This window comes from Salmo salar, chromosome ssa17 (genome assembly GCF_905237065.1).
Source record: "Salmo salar chromosome ssa17, Ssal_v3.1, whole genome shotgun sequence".
In the NCBI taxonomy this organism is placed as follows: Eukaryota; Metazoa; Chordata; class Actinopteri; order Salmoniformes; family Salmonidae; genus Salmo; species Salmo salar.
In genome coordinates, this window is record NC_059458.1 from 30,572,696 (window position 1) to 30,592,883 (window position 20,188).

Genomic DNA, 20,188 nt, shown 5'->3' on the forward strand with positions numbered 1-20,188 from the left:
CTGAGTCGGTCACCAAGTTGATCTCGGCGGGGACGCAGGACAGCGAGTGGGGCAGCCCCACCTCCCTGCAGGGCCAGCTGGGTAGCGTCATGGTGTTCCATGAAGCACTGCAGCCCAACCACGTCAAGGCCCTCTGCAGCCCCGGTGAGAGAGATGGGGAGAATCTAAATAGCATTTCCTTGATTCCTCGCATCCTCTCTTCTCGCCTCCGTCTCAACCTACTGGATGAAATGGTCAGCAGGGAGGGACCTCTGATGTTCTCATCCAATGGGTTTTGAGGAGGCGACGAGAGAGGACGCAAGGATTCAGGGAAATGCAATTGGGTTTCTCCCATAGAACGATTTTAAAATGCATCCCTGAACGTTCCTTCCTTCATTGAGATAATCTCTGATCTGATCGGGATTGGATTATTGAAGCCAATGGACTCTCTCCATTGATTCTCTCCCTGAAGTGTGCACCCGTTGACTCTTCATGCTTTTACAGGCATTAGATTGATGTAAGCATTGGCTGAGAAAGTTTCCACCATATTTCTCACACCTCTTCATTTCTGTTGGATATCCATGAAGGGGAGAGACTGAGTGCATATCCACTTCGGGGAGAAGTCTCGTCAATCAAATGTTGTCAGAACAGCGATTTCTTCAAATGAAGGAAGGATGCATTTCATGAGCATTGGAACATGGCCAGGGACAGGGTTATAGTAATGTTATCTTTGGTTGGTTTCCTTCTCTTCTCAGGGCCAAACTGTATTTCTCCTTTCAAGACCCAGGAGGCAGAGCTCGGTGACCTCGCAACTAAACTCCTGCTGCACTACTCCCCCAAGGTGATTGGACAAGGCTACTGTCAATCATTTACCTCATTACTCCCCGCCCATGCTTTATTATTACAGTCATGGATGTTAATGACTTGTCAGTTATGACAGGCATTGTAACAATTCATTAGTTCCCCTGGTTCCTATAGGCTTGTCAGTTGTGATAGGCGGTGTAACAAGGAAATATGTCTCCTGGTTCCTATAGGCTTGTCAGTTGTGACAGGCGGTGTAACTAGGAAATATGTCTCCTGGTTCCTATAGGCTTGTCAGTTGTGATAGGCGGTGTAACTAGGAAATATGTCTCCTGGTTCCTATAGGCTTGTCAGTTGTGATAGGCGGTGTAACAAGGAAATATGTCTCCTGGTTCCTACAGGCTTGTCGGAACCCCATCTGTCTGGACCTGTCCCCCAACCTCCTCCATGGGCGTCTGACTGGGAACAAGGTTGTCAACTGGGACATCAAGGTATGATTTAGGAATGACAACATATTCTCCTAATTTTTATTGTTGAATATTTGATTGGATGGTTGATGGGTGGTGTGTAGTGTAGAGGTTACATAAGTCAATCAGTAGCTGCAAGATTGCTGTTTCCATTCCCTGCCAGGCAATAGGGTGTTGTCTTGCGGGATGGTTACAGGGCAAAATTATATTCAATGCCGTCTCTGATTATTTCCCCCGTTCTGATTCCGCCTCTGGTTAATTTTCCCCGTTCTGATTCAGCCTCTGGTTAATTTTCCCCATTCTGATTCCGCCTCTGGTTAATTTTCCCCGTTCTGATTCAGCCTCTGGTTAATTTTCCCCGTTCTGATTCAGCCTCTGGTTAATTTTCCCCGTTCTGATTCAGCCTCTGGTTAATTTTCCCCGTTCTGATTCAGCCTCTGGTTAATTTTCCCCGTTCTGATTCAGCCTCTGGTTAATTTTCCCCGTTCTGATTCAGCCTCTGGTTAATTTTCCCCGTTCTGATTCCGCCTCTGGTTAATTTTCCCCGTTCTGATTCCGCCTCTGGTTAATTTTCCCCGTTCTGATTCAGCCTCTGGTTAATTTTCCCCGTTCTGATTCAGCCTCTGGTTAATTTTCCCCGTTCTGATTCTGCCTCTGGTTAATTTTCCCCGTTCTGATTCTGCCTCTGGTTAATTTTCCCCGTTCTGATTCACACTCCTGTGTTCAGGATATGATCAATTGCGTGGGAGGTCTACCTGTCCTCTTCCCCATCCTGGAGCAACTCACCCTGCTGACCTTTGAGAACCACACCGCTGCCGACCCCACGGGGTCAGAGTTGATCAGCCCCACCCCTGACGTGGCCACCTCTCCTGGGGACGGGGACTGGGTCATCTTGCCCTCCAACAGGTCCTCAGGTGAGTCCCCAAACACATCATGTTTAGCTTTAGGTGATAATACAAGCATTACAGTTATTGAACTGAAACTAAGTGTGTGCCTGTGTGTGTTTCAGAGGCGCGTCTGGAGAAGAACCTGGTTGCCACATTCCTGCTGGTGCTGAAGCACTTCCTGCAGCGTCACCCCATCAACCAGGAGAGCCTGCTGCACTCCCATGGAGTAGCCACCCTGGGGGGACTGATGCAGAAGGTTTAGAGACTCTGTTAACCTCACTGGGCTAGGTGGGACGCTTGTGTTCCACCTACTCAACAGCCAGTGGAATCCCGTGGCGCGATATTCAAATACCTTAGAAATGCTATTACTTCAATTTCTCAAACATATGACTATTTTACACCATTTTAAAGACAAGACTCTCGTTAATCTAACCACACTGTCCGATTTCAAAAAGGCTTTACAACGAAAGCAAAACATTAGATTATGTCAGCAGAGTACCCAGCCAGAAATAATCAGACACCCATTTTTCAAGCTAGCATATAATGTCACAAAAAACAAAACCACAGCTAAATGCAGCACTAACCTTTGATGATCTTCATCAGATGACACTCCTAGGACATTATGTTATACAATACATGCATGTTTTGTTCAATCAAGTTCATATTTATATCAAAAACCAGCTTTTTACATTAGCATGTGACTAGCATTCCCACCGAACACTTCCGGTGAATTTACTAAATTACTCACGATAAACGTTCACAAAAAACATAATTATTTTAAGAATTATAGATACAGAACTCCTTTATGCAATCGCTATGTCCGATTTTAAAATACATTTTCGGCGAAAGCACATTTTGCAATATTCTGAGTAGATAGCCCGGCCATCACAGGCTAGCTAATTTGACACCCACCAAGTTTGGCCCTCACCAAACTCAGATTTACTATAAGAAAAATTGGATTACCTTTGCTGTTCTTTGTCAGAATGCACTCCCAGGACTTCTACTTCAATAACAAATATTGGTTTGGTTCCAAATAATCCATAGTTATATCCAAATAGCGGCGTTTTGTTCGTGCGTTCAAGACACTATCCGAAGGGTAAAGAAGGGTGACATGCTCGGTGCGTTGCGTGAAAACAAATTCCAAAAGATTCCATTACCGTACTTCGAAGCATGTCAAACGCTGTTTAAAATCAATTTTTATGCGATTTTTCTCGTAAAAAAGCATTAATATTCCGACCGGGAAACCCAGTTTTCGTTCAAAGACTGAAAATGAAAACATGGAGTCGACTCGTGCACGCGCGCCCCAGTCTCATTGTTCTCAGATCGACCACTATCCAAATGCGCTACTGTTTTTCAGCCATGGCCTGCAAAGTCATCATTCAAAGTTCTGCCGCCTTCTGAGAGCCTATGGGAGCGTTAGAAAATGTCACGTTATGCCAGAGATCCCCTGTTTTGGATAGAGATGATCAAGAAGGCCAAGATATGGTCAGAGAGGGCGCTTCCTGTTTGGAATCTTCTCAGGTTTTGGCCTGCCAAATGAGTTCTGTTATACTCACAGACACCATTCAAACAGTTTTAGAAACTTTAGGGTGTTTTCTATCCAAATCAAACAATTATATGCATATTCTAGTTACTGGGCAGGAGTAGTAACCAGATTAAATCGGGTACGTTTTTTATCCGGCCGTGCAAATACTGACCCCTATCCCCAACAGGTTAACGCTTTCTTTGTCTGTCTGTCTCTCCCTCTGGCTCTTTCATTCTCTCTTTGTACATGTAGATGGGGGTAAAGTGACTATGCATAGATGATAAACAGTGAGTAGCAGCAGTGTAAAAAAGAAAGGGGGGGGGGTTGTCAATGTAAATGTTCCAGGTTGCCATTTGCTTAATTGTTGCAGAGGGAGGTGTTTAGTCCCATGGTCCTTAACTTAGTGATGAGCTTTGTGGGCACTATGGTGTTGAACACTGAGCTCTTGTCAATGAACAGCATTCTCACATAGGTGTTCCTTTTGTCCAGGTGGGAAAGGCCAGTGTTGGAGTGCGATTGAGATTGCGTCATCTGTGGATCTGTTGGGGTGGTATGCAAATTGGAGTGGGTCTATGGTTTCTGGGATAATGGTGTTGATGTGAGTCATGACCAGCCTTTCAAAGCACTTCATGGCCACCGACATGAGTGCCACAGGCGGTAATCATTTGGGCAGGTTACCTTCGCTTCCTTGGGCACAGGGACTATAGTGGTCTGCTTGAAACATGTAGGTATTACAGACTCGGTCAGGGAGAGGTTGAAAATGTCAGTGAAGACACTTGCCAGTTGGTCCGCGCATGCTCCGAGTACGCGTCCTGGTAATCTGTCTGGCCCTGCGGCCTTGTGAATGTTGAACTGTTTAAAGGTCTTGCTCACATCGGCTATGGAGAGTGTGATCACAGTCGTCCGGAACAGCTGGTGTTCTCATGCATGCTTCAGTGTTGCTTGCCTCGATGCGAGCATAAAAGGCATTTAGCTCGTTTGGTAGGCTCGCGTCACTGGGTAGCTCGCGGCTGGGTTTTCCTTTGTAGTCCATAATAGTTTGCAAGCCCTGACACATCCGACGAGCGTCAGAGCCAGTGTAGTAGAATTCAATCTTAGTCCTGTATTTACGCTTTGCCTGTTTGATGGTTCGTCTGAGGGCGTAGCTTTCTTGAATGCTTCCGGGTTAGTGTCCCGCTCCTTGAAAGCAGCAGCTCTAGCCTTTAGCTCAGTGAGGATGTTGCCTGTAATCCATGGCTTCTGGTTGGGATATGTACGTACAGTCACTGTGGGGGGGGGGGCGTCGTCGATGCACTTATTGATGAAGCCGGTGACTGAGGTGGTATACTCTCAATGCCATTGGATGAATCCCGAAACATATTCCAGTCTGTGCTAGCAAAGCAGTCCTGTAGCGTAGCATCCGCGTCATCTGACCACTTCCGTATTCAGCAAGTCACTGATACTTCCTTCTTTAGTTTTTGCTTGTTAGAATTATGGTCAGATTTGCCAAATAGAGGGCGAGGGGGAGCTTTGTATGCGTCTCGGTGTGTGTGTGTAGTAAAGGTGTCTATAGTTTTTTTGTGACATGCTGGTAGAAATTAGGTAACACGGATTTAAGTTTGCCTGCATTAAAGTCCCGCCCACTAGGATGAGTATTTTCTTATTTGCTTATGGCCTTATACAGCTCATTCAGTGTGGTCTTAGTGCCAGCATCAGTTTGTGGTGGTAAATAGACTGCTACAAAAAATATAGATGAAAACTCTCTTGGTAGATAGAGTACCTCATGATAAGCTGTAGATCACACTATCTCAGGCGAGCAATGCCTCAAGACCTCCTTAATATTAGACATCGCGCACCAGCTGTTATTGACAAATAGACACACCCCCACCCCTCATCTTACCAGACGTAGCTATTCTGTCCTGCCGATGCAAGGAAAACCCAGCCAACTGAATATTAATTGTCATCGTTTAGCTACGACTCGGTGAAACATAAGATATTACAGTATTTAATGTCCTGTTGGTAGGATAGTCTCGTGCGGAGATCATCCAGTTTATTTTCCAGTGATTGCACGTTGGCCAATAGAACGGATGTTTGAGGCAGGTTACACACTTGCCAACGATTCTCACAAGGCACCCCAATATCCCCCCCCCCTGTATTTCCGTATTTTTTTCACGTGAATGACATGGATTTGGGCCTGGTCTCGGAGAAGCTGTATATCCTTCTCGTCAGACTCATTAAAGAAATAATCTTCGTCCAGTTCGAGATCAGTAATTACTGTTCTGATATCCAGAAGCTATTTTCGGTCATAAGAGACCAGCAACACTTGTACAAAATAAGTTACGTGCAATGCAAAAAAACCACACAAAATATCACAGTTGGTTAGGAGCCCGTAAAACGGCAGCCTTTCTCTCGCTCGCTCTCGCGCTCTCTCTCGCGCTCTCTCTCGCGCTCTCTCTCGCGCTCTCTCAATCTTTCTCTCTCTTTTTGTCATTCTCTCTCGCTCTCTTTGTCTCTGTCATTCTCTCTCTCCTCTCTCTCTTACTAATTCTCTCTGTTTGCATGTGTGTTTTTCTCTCTGTGTAGCTGCCTGCCAGTCTGGTGGATGTGAGTGTCTTGGTGTCTGCTCAGCTCCTGGTGGAGCAGGTTACCTATGAAAAGAACCAACAGCTGCTGCAGCAACTCCACACACACCTTCTGTTCAACTTCAGCATCTGGAACCTGGGAGACTTCCCCCTGCGCATCGGTGAGCACCTGGGACCATGGGTCTGTGTGGGGGGGGTTCACGTGTGAGTCGATATGAGAGTGTGATTGGTTGCAAATCCAGGAACAAGTTGAAGTTTGTTCCACCTGAGCAAGTCAGAGACCACTATAATGACACACCACATGCGTTTGATGGACCCTTTTTGTCTTCTTCTAATGCTACATTCACCTGCTAGTCGGAACTCTGAAGTTTCCGACTTGCTAACTGGTTGAACGCGGCACGTGTATAACTACGAGTTAGCAAGTCAGGAAATTTCAGAGTTTGCTAGTTCTGACTAGAACGTGAACACGGCATAATGCCTCTTAAGGGGAAAGTAATCCAAAAGTAACTGACAGTAATCAAATGAAGTTAGAGTTTGGGTAATCCAAAAGTTCCGTTACTGATTCCATTTTTCGACAGGGAGCTAGTAACGTAACGGATTACATTTAGAATGTAACCTATCCAGCCCTGTGTGTGTGTGACTCTTGTTTCTCGTGGTGATGAAGGTCACATCCAGTACATGTCCACCGTCATCAAAGAAAACAGGAAGCAGTTCCGGAAGAAATACGGAGTTCAATTTCTACTGGACACCATTCGCCTTTACTACGGGTGGGACTCCATCTCCCAGAATGCTCAGCTTCTGGTTTTTACTCATGATTCTTAATTGTCCTATTCTAGCTCCATCTGTTACATGAGATGTATGTATTTTAATAACTGTACAAGTTCTACAGTCAACTTGATTTGTCATAAAATAATATTTGATTTGTCATAAAATATATATTTTTTAAATAAATGATTCTTAATCTGTTAGTAAGAGTGTCAGCAGGGAGGGAGATATTAGTGAAGATGACAATCAGACCATCCGAGCATCCCTCTGCGGCCTCCTGAAGTATTACATCAGCAAGGGTATGACCCAGGAGGAGATGCACAGCATTCTGGGATACATCGCTGCCATCGGAGACGAGGAACAGGTGAGGGATGGATGGATGGATGGATGGATGGATGGATGGATGGATGGATGGATGGATGGATGGATGGATGGATGGATGGATGGATGGAAGGGAGGAACGGACAGATGATGGTCCATGACTCCGTTACAATATTACCACTAATGAAGCCATGCATCGTGTCATAGATTAACATGTATAAAGCAGACGTCCTGTAGTCAGGACTCCACTCCATATGAGTTCCATTGAAGACAAGATGGTTAATAGACTGGCTATTACCCAATGTGGAAGACCGAGTGCAATTCAATCTCTCACTTATTGACCCTCTGAATAAACCCAAGTTGTCTTCAATATCCATGTACTGGAATAACACTTAGAAATCCTATGAAGACCATTGCTGTGGTGCCGATGAGGGAGCAGCTGCCAGCTCTGTGCCTGGCACGGTGGTGAGGGCTGTGTGTTTACAGCCTGCGGTTACACTAAGGATAGCCCTGGTCCATGGCCTGCTGGTTACCTAGGCCTCTGGAAGAAAGCTTTCCCCCTCTAATAGCCTTCAGCTGGCTGCTCTGTTTAACTGACTGTGGCAGGCCTCTGTCTCTCAAGGCCCAGCCTCCCATCCACTCACTGGCATTCAATGAGGATCTGTTTCCTGTGTGTCCGTGTCCTTCCTCTCTCCCTCCTTTCCTCCAGCTCTTTTTCCTGTCTGTCTTATCCTCTTACATAGGTTTCTATACACGGCCTGTGACATCATGGCATGTGACATATGCTCACTGCAATGTCGAGTGTTCATCCTCCGCAGTTTCTTCTCTCCATCCTACCCATTATTAGACTGTTCTGTCTCCTCTCCATCCTACCCATTATTAGACTGTTCAGTCTCCTCTCCATCCTACCCATTATTAGACTGTTCTGTCTCCTCTCCATCCTACCCATTATTAGACTGTTCACTCCCTGAAACCACACTCATCATTTACTTACTCTCTCCACTTAACTCAATCCTTGTGTGTGTGTGTGTGTGTGTGTGTGTGTGTGTGTGTGTGTGTGTGTGTGTGTGTGTGTGTGTGTGTGTGTGTGTGTGTGTGTGTGTGTGTGTGTGTGTGTGTGGGTGTTGGCGGGCGCCTTGGTGGAGTTGCTAACCAAATGTCTGTGTGTGTGTCCGTCTAGCTGTGTGGAGTGATAGAGTTGCTGCTAAGTCTGCTCCAGACCAGTGCTGCCAGGGACCAGCTTTTCCTGCTGCTGTTTGAGCCGGGGGCGGCCGACTCCTGCTACGCCCTGCTGCTCAACACCAAACACTCAGACCGCCTCCGAGAGCTCGTCTTCAAGGTGAGGGACCTCCTCACACATACACCTGTCCACACACACACAATACACGGATATGTTTAAGTGTGTTGTGGTTTTGAGCGATGGGGCTTCTGAATTTGTCAGTTTTGGACATGCAGAACTTACTGGCCTGGAAATGTTCTGGATTTATTTTTTAATGTAATTTTACTTTGAATATGTGGAGTTGGTTATGTTGTGCAGATGAGTCAATACTTTCACTAGGTACTATACAAGACCTTTCTCTTTTGGACATTGAATGCTGCTAATGTAACATCATTTAATGGTCTTTGCCGTGTGTGAGTCCAGATGTTTGACCGCATGCTGCGCTGCGACCGTGTCTATGAGAAGAACAAGCAGAGGCTGAAGCTGAGGGAGGTGGGATACTCTGGTCTCTCCCTGCTCTTCTCTGACCTCCACATCACCCCCTCCCTCGTCAAGAGCCTGCTCAACCAGGTGCTCCACACAGGTGGGTGACGGTGTCTCTCACACCCTATCAGTGTCCACCATACCATTATTCAAATATGTTTCTGGGGACTAGATCACTCGATGGTTGGAGACGGCTCCTTCAACAGCCAATCATCAGCGTCGTTTTTAAATTCCATTCAATAAATAGTTATTGTGTCCGAAGGGTAATTCATTTGCAACTTTACAAATATATACAAAACGGCAAACAAATTCAATAGTAAAAGGTTTTTTACCGAAGCAATATCTACAGTAACGCAGGTGAAGTGGTTTCATTTCATTGGCCAATAAAAAGGAATTAGTACTGACTCTGCTTTACCCAGCTGTCCCTATAGACCTTTGTAGATGTGGTGTTCAGCCCTTGCATAGTTTTGATTGGCTGGCTCTACTCCTGTGACTCCATGGGAGTGTGATTTAGTGGCCAATCAATGAAGCGTTGAGGGCTGAATGATTGGCTCGGGTGAGGCTGAAGTTGCAGGGAGTACAGACTGCAGAGAATGGCTTCCTCTCCATAAATAAATAAATGACTGAATGAATGGCTGGAGAGAGTCAGGGCGGTTCTGCAGTGAGGTTTGTATGGGCAAAGGGCAGGAGAAGGAAATCAATGTTTCTCCAGTGTACTTCAGATTTACATTTTAGTCATTTAGCAGACGCTCTTATCCAGAGCGACTTACAGTAGTGAATGCATACATTTCATACATTTTTTTCCCCCGTACTGGTCCCCCGTGGGAATCGAACCCACAACCCTGGCGTTGCAAACACCATGCTCTACCAACTGAGCCACACGGGACCCGTGTTTTACCCATTCAGTTATATCGACAGATCAATTAGGGTTATGTTCAGCTGGGACAAAACATTTAGAAACAGTGAGGTACTTCCTGAACACACATTTCTGCCTTCCGTTGCAAAATGTTTTTATACGGTGTGCCCTACTGAACATTACCCAGTACTATGGTGTGGCCCAACAGATAATAGAGATACAGTCAATGTGTACTCTACTAAATTATATGGCTATGGCTCATCATGTTGACCTTTGACCCCCCCAGATCATGTGGTGAGCTACAAGGACCTTATGGCCCTGGTCCAGCTGACTCACCGGGCCGGGCCCAGCGTACGCCTGCTCGTGTGCAATAGGGTGAGGGAACAGAGCACGCACACACACTACGTTATTAAAACGACACACATACAAGTGGTATAAGCTTGTCCTCAGGATAGAAACAGACATCTTCCTACATACCAGATGTTGATATCCATAATAATTCAATCACAACATCAACCATAAACAGAAATGCATGATATTACTTTGAAATCTTTGAAATTAAGTTATTATAAAAGCGATTATGTGCTTGTGCTAAAATATCTGGTTTTGATCTTCCTAAAGCTCTATTCTGTCCCTCTATCCATCCCCCTCTCTCTATCCTTCCTCCTTCCCCCTCTCTGTATCCTTCCTCCTTCCCCCCCTCTCTCTATCCTTCCTCCTCTCTCTATCCTTCCTCCTCTCTCTATCCTTCCTCCTCTCTCTATCCTTCCCCCCTCTCTCTATCCTTCCCCCCTCTCTCTATCCTTCCCCCCTCTCTCTATCCTTCCCCCCTCTCTCTATCCTTCCCCCCTCTCTCTATCCTTCCTCCTCTTTCTCCCTCGCTATCATTCCTTCCCTCCCTGCATCCCTCGTTCTTTCTCCATCCCCCAAAAAGATTTAATCATTGATAACATAAATAACATAAAAGTAAGCGTAATACTCATTGAATAATAAATAACAGGTCAGTAATGTTAAATGAGCAGTAATGAATACTCAGGTAGTAATATTACTGCTCTCTCTCCCTCTAGCTGTACCAGCTCCTCCAGTCCCAGCAGGACGCGGCGCGGGAGATCTCCAGACAGCTGTGCTGGCAGGAGACCCTGATGAGGCTGTTCCTGCGCTCCCCCTGCGAGGGCGGCCCGGGGCGGGGCGACGCTGCCAGCACCTGCAGCCTGGACCTCAACCTCAGCCGGGGCAGCGGCAGCCGCCTAGAACTTCCCCTGGAGAGGAGGGGCCGAGCAGGCAGCGCCGGAAGACTGGTGGATGAAGACCGCCTCAGCATGAGCTCCAGAAGATCAGTGGATAGTCTTGAAAACGGGGATGTACTTTCGCTTCTGGACACGCCCGTTAGTCAGATTGGGGAGGGCCAGTTGCTCAAGCCCTGGGCCTCTGGGGGAGGGAAAGCAGGGGGTTTGAGTTTGGACCTGTCCCACATGAGTGCCTATGAGGGCGGGGAGAGCGGCAACCAGACGCCGGGGAGCATGGTCAGCACGCCATCGCCACTGGAGACGTCAGCCAAGGCCTTCCCAGATGCCTCGTCGGCGTCCCTCACCGAGGACAGCTTCCTGTTCAGCGACAACGTGTCATTGGGGGAGTCGTTCAGCTGCGCTGAGGTGAGACACCTGTCTATAGTGGTTTCCTCTCCTCTTCAGTGTAGCTAGCAAGTCACAGTTGCTGTATATCAATAGACTAAAGTGGTTTCCTCAAGGCCCTAGGAACAGTCTGGCTAGTCACAGTGGCTGTATATCAATAGTATAAATGGTCTTCCTTTCCTTCAGCTGCTCAAATTGGATATTTGAAAGCTAATTCCTGGTAGGGATCCAGATTACCCTATTGGTTTGTTCTGTATCCACCCTATTGGTTTTTTCTGTATCCACCCTATTGGTTTCTTCTGTATCCACCCTATTGGTTTGTTCTGTATCCACCCTATTGGTTTTTTCTGTATCCACCCTATTGGTTTGTTCTGTATCCACCCTATTGGTTTGTTCTGTATCCACCCTATTGGTTTGTTCTGTATCCACCCTATTGGTTTCTTCTGTATCCACCCTATTGGTTTCTTCTGTATCCACCCTATTGGTTTCTTCTGTATCCACCCTATTGGTTTCTTCTGTATCCACCCTATTGGTTTTTTCTGTATCCACCCTATTGGTATCTTCTGTATCCACCCTATTGGTTTCTTCTGTATTCACCCTATTGGTTTCTTCTGTATCCACCCTATTGGTTTCTTCTGTATCCACCCTATTGGGGGCTTCTGTATCCACCCTATTGGGGGCTTCTGTATCCACTGTGGTGCCAGAGTGTTCCTATGTCCCTCAGGTCCTCTGATCCCCCATCAGACTTATAAAGATATAAAGATATAAAATGTCACTGCTTCACTAGGGAGCCGCCTCTCCCTCTCATCTATAGATGGGGACAATCTCAATTTGCATTTCCTTGACTCCTCGCGTCCTCTCTCCTCATCTCCTCAAAACCCATTGGATGAGAAAGTCAGAAGTCCTTCTGTTTTGGATGGGTTTTCAGAAGAGGGTGGGGAGAAAGGACACGAGGAGTCAAGGTAATACAATTGAAATTCTCCCATGGACTGACGTCAGTAGGGCCAGACATTGGGGGGGGGGGGTCAAACCACACCATGGAGGCTGGGGGTGGGAGGGAACCCCCTCTGTATCTATCTGTACCTGGATGTGACTCACTGACTCCGCCCTCTCTGTCTCCCCCTAGCGGACGGAGGAGGAGCTGTCTCGCATGCTGCTGGAGATCGTGCTGTGCGTAATGTGGCGAGGCGTGGAGGGCTCGGACGATGCCGCCTGGCTGGAGCGGGGGCAGGTGTTCTCTGCCCTCACCAAGCTGGGCGCTACCAACGAGCTGCTGCTGCCTGTCGACCACATCAAGCTCAGGTGGACACGGGCATTTCTTACAGTTGATTTATTTCATTCCTAGTTGACAAGACTGAAAATATGCAGAATGCACAGTTCCATTTAGACAACAAACACGAGATATTTCGTTCAATTAAAAAGGTCCAGTCTCACAAAGATATTAGTTTAAAAAGACACATGTTGTTACTAAATATTCTTGCAGGGTGACGTGATGACTAGTGAGGAGTAGGAACCAGCCTGCAGGGTGACGTGATGACTGTAGTGAGGAGTAGGAACCAGTCTGCAGGGTGACGTGATGACTGTAGTGAGGAGTAGGAACCAGCCTGCAGGGTGACGTGATGACTGTAGTGAGGAGTAGGAACCAGCCTGCAGGGTGACGTGATGACTGTAGTGAGGAGTAGGAACCAGCCTGCAGGGTGACGTGATGACTGTAGTGAGGAGTAGGAACCAGCCTGCAGGGTGACGTGATGACTGTAGTGAGGAGTAGGAACCAGCCTGCAGGGTGACGTGATGACTGTAGTGAGGAGTAGGAACCAGCCTGCAGGGTGACGTGATGACTGTAGTGAGGAGTAGGAACCAGCCTGCAGGGGTGACGTGATGACTGTAGTGAGGAGTAGGAACCAGCCTGCAGGGGTGACGTGATGACTGTAGTGAGGAGTAGGAACCAGCCTGCAGGGTGACGTGATGACTGTAGTGAGGAGTAGGAACCAGCCTGCAGGGTGACGTGATGACTGTAGTGAGGAGTAGGAACCAGCCTGCAGGGTGACGTGATGACTGTAGTGAGGAGTAGGAACCAGCCTGCAGGGTGACGTGATGACTGTAGTGAGGAGTAGGAACCAGCCTGCAGGGTGACGTGATGACTGTAGTGAGGAGTAGGAACCAGCCTGCAGGGTGACGTGATGACTGTAGTGAGGAGTAGGAACCAGCCTGCAGGGTGACGTGATGACTGTAGTGAGGAGTAGGAACCAGCCTGCAGGGTGACGTGATGACTGTAGTGAGGAGTAGGAACCAGCCTGCAGGGTGACGTGATGACTGTAGTGAGGAGTAGGAACCAGCCTGCAGGGTGACGTGATGACTGTAGTGAGGAGTAGGAACCAGCCTGCAGGGTGACGTGATGACTGTAGTGAGGAGTAGGAACCAGCCTGCAGGGTGACGTGATGACTGTAGTGAGGAGTAGGAACCAGCCTGCAGGGTGACGTGATGACTGTAGTGAGGAGTAGGAACCAGCCTGCAGGGTGACGTGATGACTGTAGTGAGGAGTAGGAACCAGCCTGCAGGGTGACGTGATGACTGTAGTGAGGAGTAGGAACCAGCCTGCAGGGTGACGTGATGACTGTAGTGAGGAGTAGGAACCAGCCTGCAGGGTGACGTGATGACTGTAGTGAGGAGTAGGAACCAGCCTGCAGGGTGACGTGATGACTGTAGTGAGGAGTAGGAACCAGCCTGCAGGGTGACGTGATGACTGTAGTGAGGAGTAGGAACCAGCCTGCAGGGGTGACGTGATGACTGTAGTGAGGAGTAGGAACCAGCCTGCAGGGTGACGTGATGACTGTAGTGAGGAGTAGGAACCAGCCTGCAGGGTGACGTGATGACTGTAGTGAGGAGTAGGAACCAGGCTGCAGGGTGACGTGATGACTGTAGTGAGGAGTAGGAACCAGGCTGCAGGGTGACGTGATGACTGTAGTGAGGAGTAGGAACCAGCCTGCAGGGTGACGTGATGACTGTAGTGAGGAGTAGGAACCAGCCTGCAGGGTGACGTGATGACTGTAGTGAGGAGTAGGAACCAGCCTGCAGGGTGACGTGATGACTGTAGTGAGGAGTAGGAACCAGCCTGCAGGGTGACGTGATGACTGTAGTGAGGAGTAGGAACCAGCCTGCAGGGTGACGTGATGACTGTAGTGAGGAGTAGGAACCAGCCTGCAGGGTGACGTGATGACTGTAGTGAGGAGTAGGAACCAGGCTGCAGGGTGACGTGATGACTGTAGTGAGGAGTAGGAACCAGGCTGCAGGGTGACGTGATGACTGTAGTGAGGAGTAGGAACCAGGCTGCAGGGTGACGTGATGACTGTAGTGAGGAGTAGGAACCAGCCTGCAGGGTGACGTGATGACTGTAGTGAGGAGTAGGAACCAGCCTGCAGGGTGACGTTGTGGCTGTTCAATGTGCAATATGTTTAGTGTTTACATTTTGTTTGACACTATCTATCTCGCTCTCTCTCGCTCTTTTACTTTCCTCTCCTCTCCCTCTGTTATCCCTCCCTCTCACCCAGTCTGATGGAGAGGATGCTGGAGTGGGCTGTGACTGACAACCGGGAGGCCACGGCGGCCATGTTGCCCCAGCACACCGAGAACGCTGTGCGGCTGCTCCACGTTGTGCAGGACTTCCTGCAGGCCGAGGGCCTGGTCAACCCCGCCCTGTGGACAGAGAAGGTATTGTTATTAGGAGTAGCGACATCTTTGGCAGTATGTATGAATGTCATACCATTGTAAAGTGATAGTTCAGTGATTTGACATATGAAGACATTTGTTACATTGAAATCAGTCTATTGCCAAAGAGTGACTGCAATCCACAATTAGGCTATGTTAAATAATTCTAAACCAATTGAGTAACACAATCCATGTAAGAGGTGATTTGATTCCATGATTGTTTTCTTCTAGGTCCTGGAGGAGACAGTGACTCTGATGGACAGTCTAATGGTGTGGTACTCATCAGGGGCCCAGTGGCTGCAGCTGTCCCAGGTGGGCCTGAGGCTTCTGCTGGGCTTCATGGCCCAGGAAGACCCCCAGGTGAGAAGCTCTCCAGTGTCGCATACATACACACTTACATTTACATTTGAGTAATGTAGCAGACGCTCTTTTCCAGAGCAACTTACAGTTAGTGGGTTCAACTGTACACTTCATACCTCTACTTTCAGTCTACCGGTGGTACTCAAACCTTTTCAGCTTAGCCCCCCTTGAGGGCGACCCGCCTCACCCTAAGTCTCATAGAAGGCACTATAACCCTCTATCACGTACCCCCCCCACCCCTCTTATTTTTTTAAGATACTATTCTCTATAAGAACTATCAGGTGTCACGTCATCTTATTCAGAATGCTTGTCTTTATATCCTGGTTTTATCACCTCCAGATAAGAAGTGTGTGTAAGTGATCTCCTCTCCTGCCAGGTGTGTGCCTTGGCCACAGCCAAGCTGAACGGCATCCTGCAGACCAAGAGCGTGGAGACTCAGGACGAGGCGTGTTACCTGCTGGGCAAGGTGGAGGGCATCCTGAGACGCTCTGTAGGGGGGCAGACGGAGGACACCTATATGTGCCTGGTGCCCCTGCTCCGCACACTGCTTTCCAAGGTACACACACACAGGCATGCACACACACACACACACACACACACACACACACACACACACACACACACACACACACACACACAAAGACATGCATGATGAACAGTCACGAAGTAGAATCCGGATCAAACATTCCAAAGAGACTTGCTGACTGTTTTCTTAAATAACGGCAAAACCTTGGCACATAGACCAAACATTTGTCACACCAAGGGCCGGTGTCTAGGACACAGATTAAACATAGTCCTGGACTAAAGAGAGATTTCAATGGATTCTCTGAATATGCTTTGTAGTCCAGGATTACTAGCCACCATTATTTAAATCGAATGAACAAAAACCAAATGCTTTTGGTCTGTAACATGTCAATACCTCACAACACTTTGTATTATTTTGTAATCTCTTATATTATGTTGTTGTCTGCAGGTGAACAAGCTGCTGTACATGGAGCTGCACCTCCCCCAGATGCCTGACACCAACGGCAGCCCCTCCTTCTTCGAGGACTTCCAGCTGTACTGCAACTCCCCCGAGTGGAGGGTCTACCTCGACAAATACGTGAGGAGCTGGTTCAATGCCTTACTAAATCATTCAACTCTTGAAGAGCAGAAAGAAACGTGTTGAGAAAATCCATTTTTGATAAATCTGTCCGGTGCTGAGGGAGCGAGCCTGAGATGAACAGAACAAGCCGTTTTGATTGGTTCTCTGTCCTCAGATCATCCCCTACATGAAGCAGTATGAGATTGAGACGTTTAGTCAGGGTCATGAGACCATGGCTCTGTTCTGGAAGGAGTGCTATGAAAGCTTCATGGTCAACCTGCACAAGAGAGAGAGGGAGAGGGGAGAGAGCAAGATACGCTTCCAGGTCAAACACAACACACACACACACACACACACACACAGATCCGAGTAAGGTCCACTTTCTAGTGAACTACCAATAATACTGCTGTAACATGGAAATGTAATGTCAGGTCACAGTAACACAGAGCATATTGCCTTGTGGTGTTCTACACACCAGAACACACTGACTCCCTGTTCCTCGCCCCGCCGTCCCTCAGGAGCAGTTTGTGGAGCCCTTCTCTCGGCGCGGCCGGCAGGAGAACCTGCGATACAACAGCATGCTGAAGCAGCTTCACAGCCAGCACAGTGCCGTCCTCAGGCAGTGGAGAGGAGCACGCCGCAGCCTGGTGTGTGAGAGAGGCCCCTGGGCAGACAGGTAACGGCCACACACATTCTAATAAATATCTACATATCATATATACAGTATTATATATGTTTATAGGACTTCATTGGTAATTACCTCAGCACCATGGCAAACACATGATCAGCCAAAGAACTGTTGTCCACTGTCCTCCACTCAATCAATCAATGCAGTTTATTTTATAAAGCCCTTTTTTTTTTACATCAGCAGTTGTCACAAAGTGCTTTACAGATACTCCTCCTAAAACCCCCAAAGAGCCATCAATGCAGAGGCACAGTGGCTAGTGTCTTGGAAAAACTCCCTACAAGAGTTTCTGGGTATCTCTTCCGTTCAGTTTGTTCTTCAGTTCATGCCACTTGGTTGACGTTCTCCTGTCTGTTGTTTTCTCAGGCAGCAGAGTGAGATGCACTGGCGAGTGTCCAGCGCTGAGAACTACTCCCGCATGAGACTCAAACTGGTGCCCAACTACAACTATGAGGACCACCGGCAGGCCAGCGCTCTCAGGGACAACCTGGGTAAGAGAGGCAGCTTCACTGGTTCCCTTGACAAGGCATCGCTGGAGTCTGAATAAACCACCATGTTAGCTGCAGACACTGACCCTTTTTCTCTCCCTCTTCATCTTCTTTGTTCTCTTCCTCCCCCTCTTCCTTCTCCTCTAACAACTCATCTTCCTCCTCTTCCACCTTCCTCCTCCTCTAACTCTTCTTCTGCCTCTCGTTCCTCCTCTTCCTCTCCCTCGTCCCCCAGGTGTCCAGCAGCAGAGGGTGACATCTGAGTCCTTACTGCTGGAGGCGGTCAAGCAGGTAAAGGTCAGCGACCTGGAGGATGACATTCTGGAGCTGCCTGAAGACGACCCCGCAGCGACCAACAACACGTCAGTACACTCTCAACGTTGTCTACAATTGTTGTGTCTGTCGTAGACTGTTGGGTGGCTTTGACTACAAACGTGAATGGACTTGGTCACCTATCTGTCTGTTTCTATCTCTGTCTCGCTCTCTCTTTCCAGGGGGGAGGTGGAGGAGGCAGGCCAGAAGGAGAAGCTGGTTCTGTGGGAGGACTGTGAGCTGGTCACCCAGGTGGATGTCAGCCCTGGACGTCTGGAGCTCACCACCCAGCACATCTACTTCTATGACAGCAGCACAGAGAAGGAGGAGGGTGAGGAGAGAGAGAGAGGGAGGAAGATAGGAGGGTCGTAGGGGTTAGAGGAAGGGTTCTCCTGAAAGAGGAGGGAGGAGAGGAAGAAGGGATGAAATAGTGGTTTTAGAGGAAGAGTTGCTGTTAGTAAAAAGGAGAGAGAAAGGAAGGCTGAAGGAGAGTGAGCGAGTGGAGCAGGAGATAAACCAGAGGTTATGGATGGGTTATGACTAGACATGTACAATAGATACATACTACACTGTTAAAGACTCATTGTGTTGTCTTAGACAGAGAGGTGTAGCTGTTATGACTAGACATGTACAATAGATACATACTACACTGTTAAAGACTCTCATTATGTTGTCTTAGACAGAGAGGTGTAGCTGTTATGACTAGACATGTACAATAGATACATACTACACTGTTAAAGACTCTCATTATGTTGTCTTAGACAGAGAGGTGTAGCTGTTATGACTAGACATGTACAATAGATACATACTACACTGTTAAAGACTCTCATTATGTTGTCTTAGACAGAGAGGTGTAGCTGTTATGACTAGACATGTACAATAGATACATACTACACTGTTAAAGACTCATTGTGTTGTCTTAGACAGAGAGGTGTAGCTGTTATGACTAGACATGTACAATAGATACATACTACACTGTTAAAGACTCTCATTATGTTGTCTTAGACAGAGAGGTGTAGCTGTTATGACTAGACATGTACAATAGATACATACTACACTGTTAAAGACTCTCATTATGTTGTCTTAGACAGAGAGGTGTAGCTGCTCCCACATGCAATACACATCATATATTAATACGTCATGTAATGACGAAGGGTTAAGATTAGGGCCTGGAGTTTTGCCATGGTCAAGTCCCTAGTTAGGTCAAACTCCTGGCCTTATGTATGATACATAACCAACCCTCTGCTGTCTGTCCTTCCAGGTGTTGGTCAGGACTTTAAGTGGCCTCTATCTCAGATCCGGGAGATCCACCTGCGAAGGTACAACCTCCGCCGCTCGGCCCTGGAGATCTTCCTCATAGACCAGACCAACTACTTCCTCAACTTTAAGAAAGAGGTCAGGCCAGTTGTGGTATCTGCTTTTTACGTGGATTGAGAACGGTGTACCCCCATCCATTTCACAACTTGCTCTATTCCAGAACTAGCACGTCACCTGATTCAACTCGAGGGCTAGTCCTGGAATAGATCAAGTAAGTAGATGGGGAATGTTTGAGGAGCGGTTTGGGAAACACTTATGTAGAAGGAATGACTACATAGGCCTGGAGTACTGAGGTGTGTTGAGTACAGTAAAACGTTAAGAACAAATAGAACCTGTACTACTCCCTATTCTACATGACAGGCCATCATATCTGTTCTACATAATATATTTTGATCTGAGCATTCTGAAAGATTTCACGCTTTTGAACAGACCCCCTCATGTTGGAATGGTCTGTGTGGTTTGATTGACAGGTGCGGAACAAGGTGTACAGTAGGATGCTGCTGCTGCGCTCCCTCAGCCTGTACGGCACACGCTCACCACAGGAGCTGCTCAAGGCCTCCGGACTCACACAGGTTAGGGGTCAAAAGTTCACATGGGAGATCAAGGTCGTGTTCAGTAGTGAGGAAGTGGTTTGAAACGGAGGTGATACTCCCTGAACTGGTCTAATAAGAACAGATGTATTATTTTTTGCAAAACGTTTTGTTACGTTATGCCCTACTGAGCATGACCCATGTTAAGTAGT

At 47.6% G+C, this 20,188-nt stretch overlaps 1 protein-coding gene across 1 annotated transcript in view; it reads left to right on the forward strand.

Moving 5' to 3' along the window:
• The window catches only part of LOC106573958 (neurobeachin-like 1), a 61,847-nt gene that overhangs the window by 31,039 nt on the left and 10,620 nt on the right, over positions 1 to 20,188 (forward strand). The window contains 24 exon segments of the mRNA XM_045699384.1: positions 3 to 144; positions 735 to 820; positions 1,182 to 1,271; positions 1,975 to 2,161; positions 2,257 to 2,390; positions 6,222 to 6,381; positions 6,885 to 6,987; positions 7,190 to 7,349; positions 8,487 to 8,645; positions 8,949 to 9,108; positions 10,151 to 10,239; positions 10,932 to 11,516; positions 12,622 to 12,797; positions 15,044 to 15,203; positions 15,432 to 15,560; positions 15,937 to 16,116; positions 16,534 to 16,662; positions 16,820 to 16,969; positions 17,163 to 17,320; positions 17,696 to 17,820; positions 18,053 to 18,179; positions 18,312 to 18,460; positions 19,391 to 19,524; positions 19,917 to 20,018. Coding sequence (XP_045555340.1) covers positions 3 to 144; positions 735 to 820; positions 1,182 to 1,271; positions 1,975 to 2,161; positions 2,257 to 2,390; positions 6,222 to 6,381; positions 6,885 to 6,987; positions 7,190 to 7,349; positions 8,487 to 8,645; positions 8,949 to 9,108; positions 10,151 to 10,239; positions 10,932 to 11,516; positions 12,622 to 12,797; positions 15,044 to 15,203; positions 15,432 to 15,560; positions 15,937 to 16,116; positions 16,534 to 16,662; positions 16,820 to 16,969; positions 17,163 to 17,320; positions 17,696 to 17,820; positions 18,053 to 18,179; positions 18,312 to 18,460; positions 19,391 to 19,524; positions 19,917 to 20,018 — 3,774 coding nt within the window.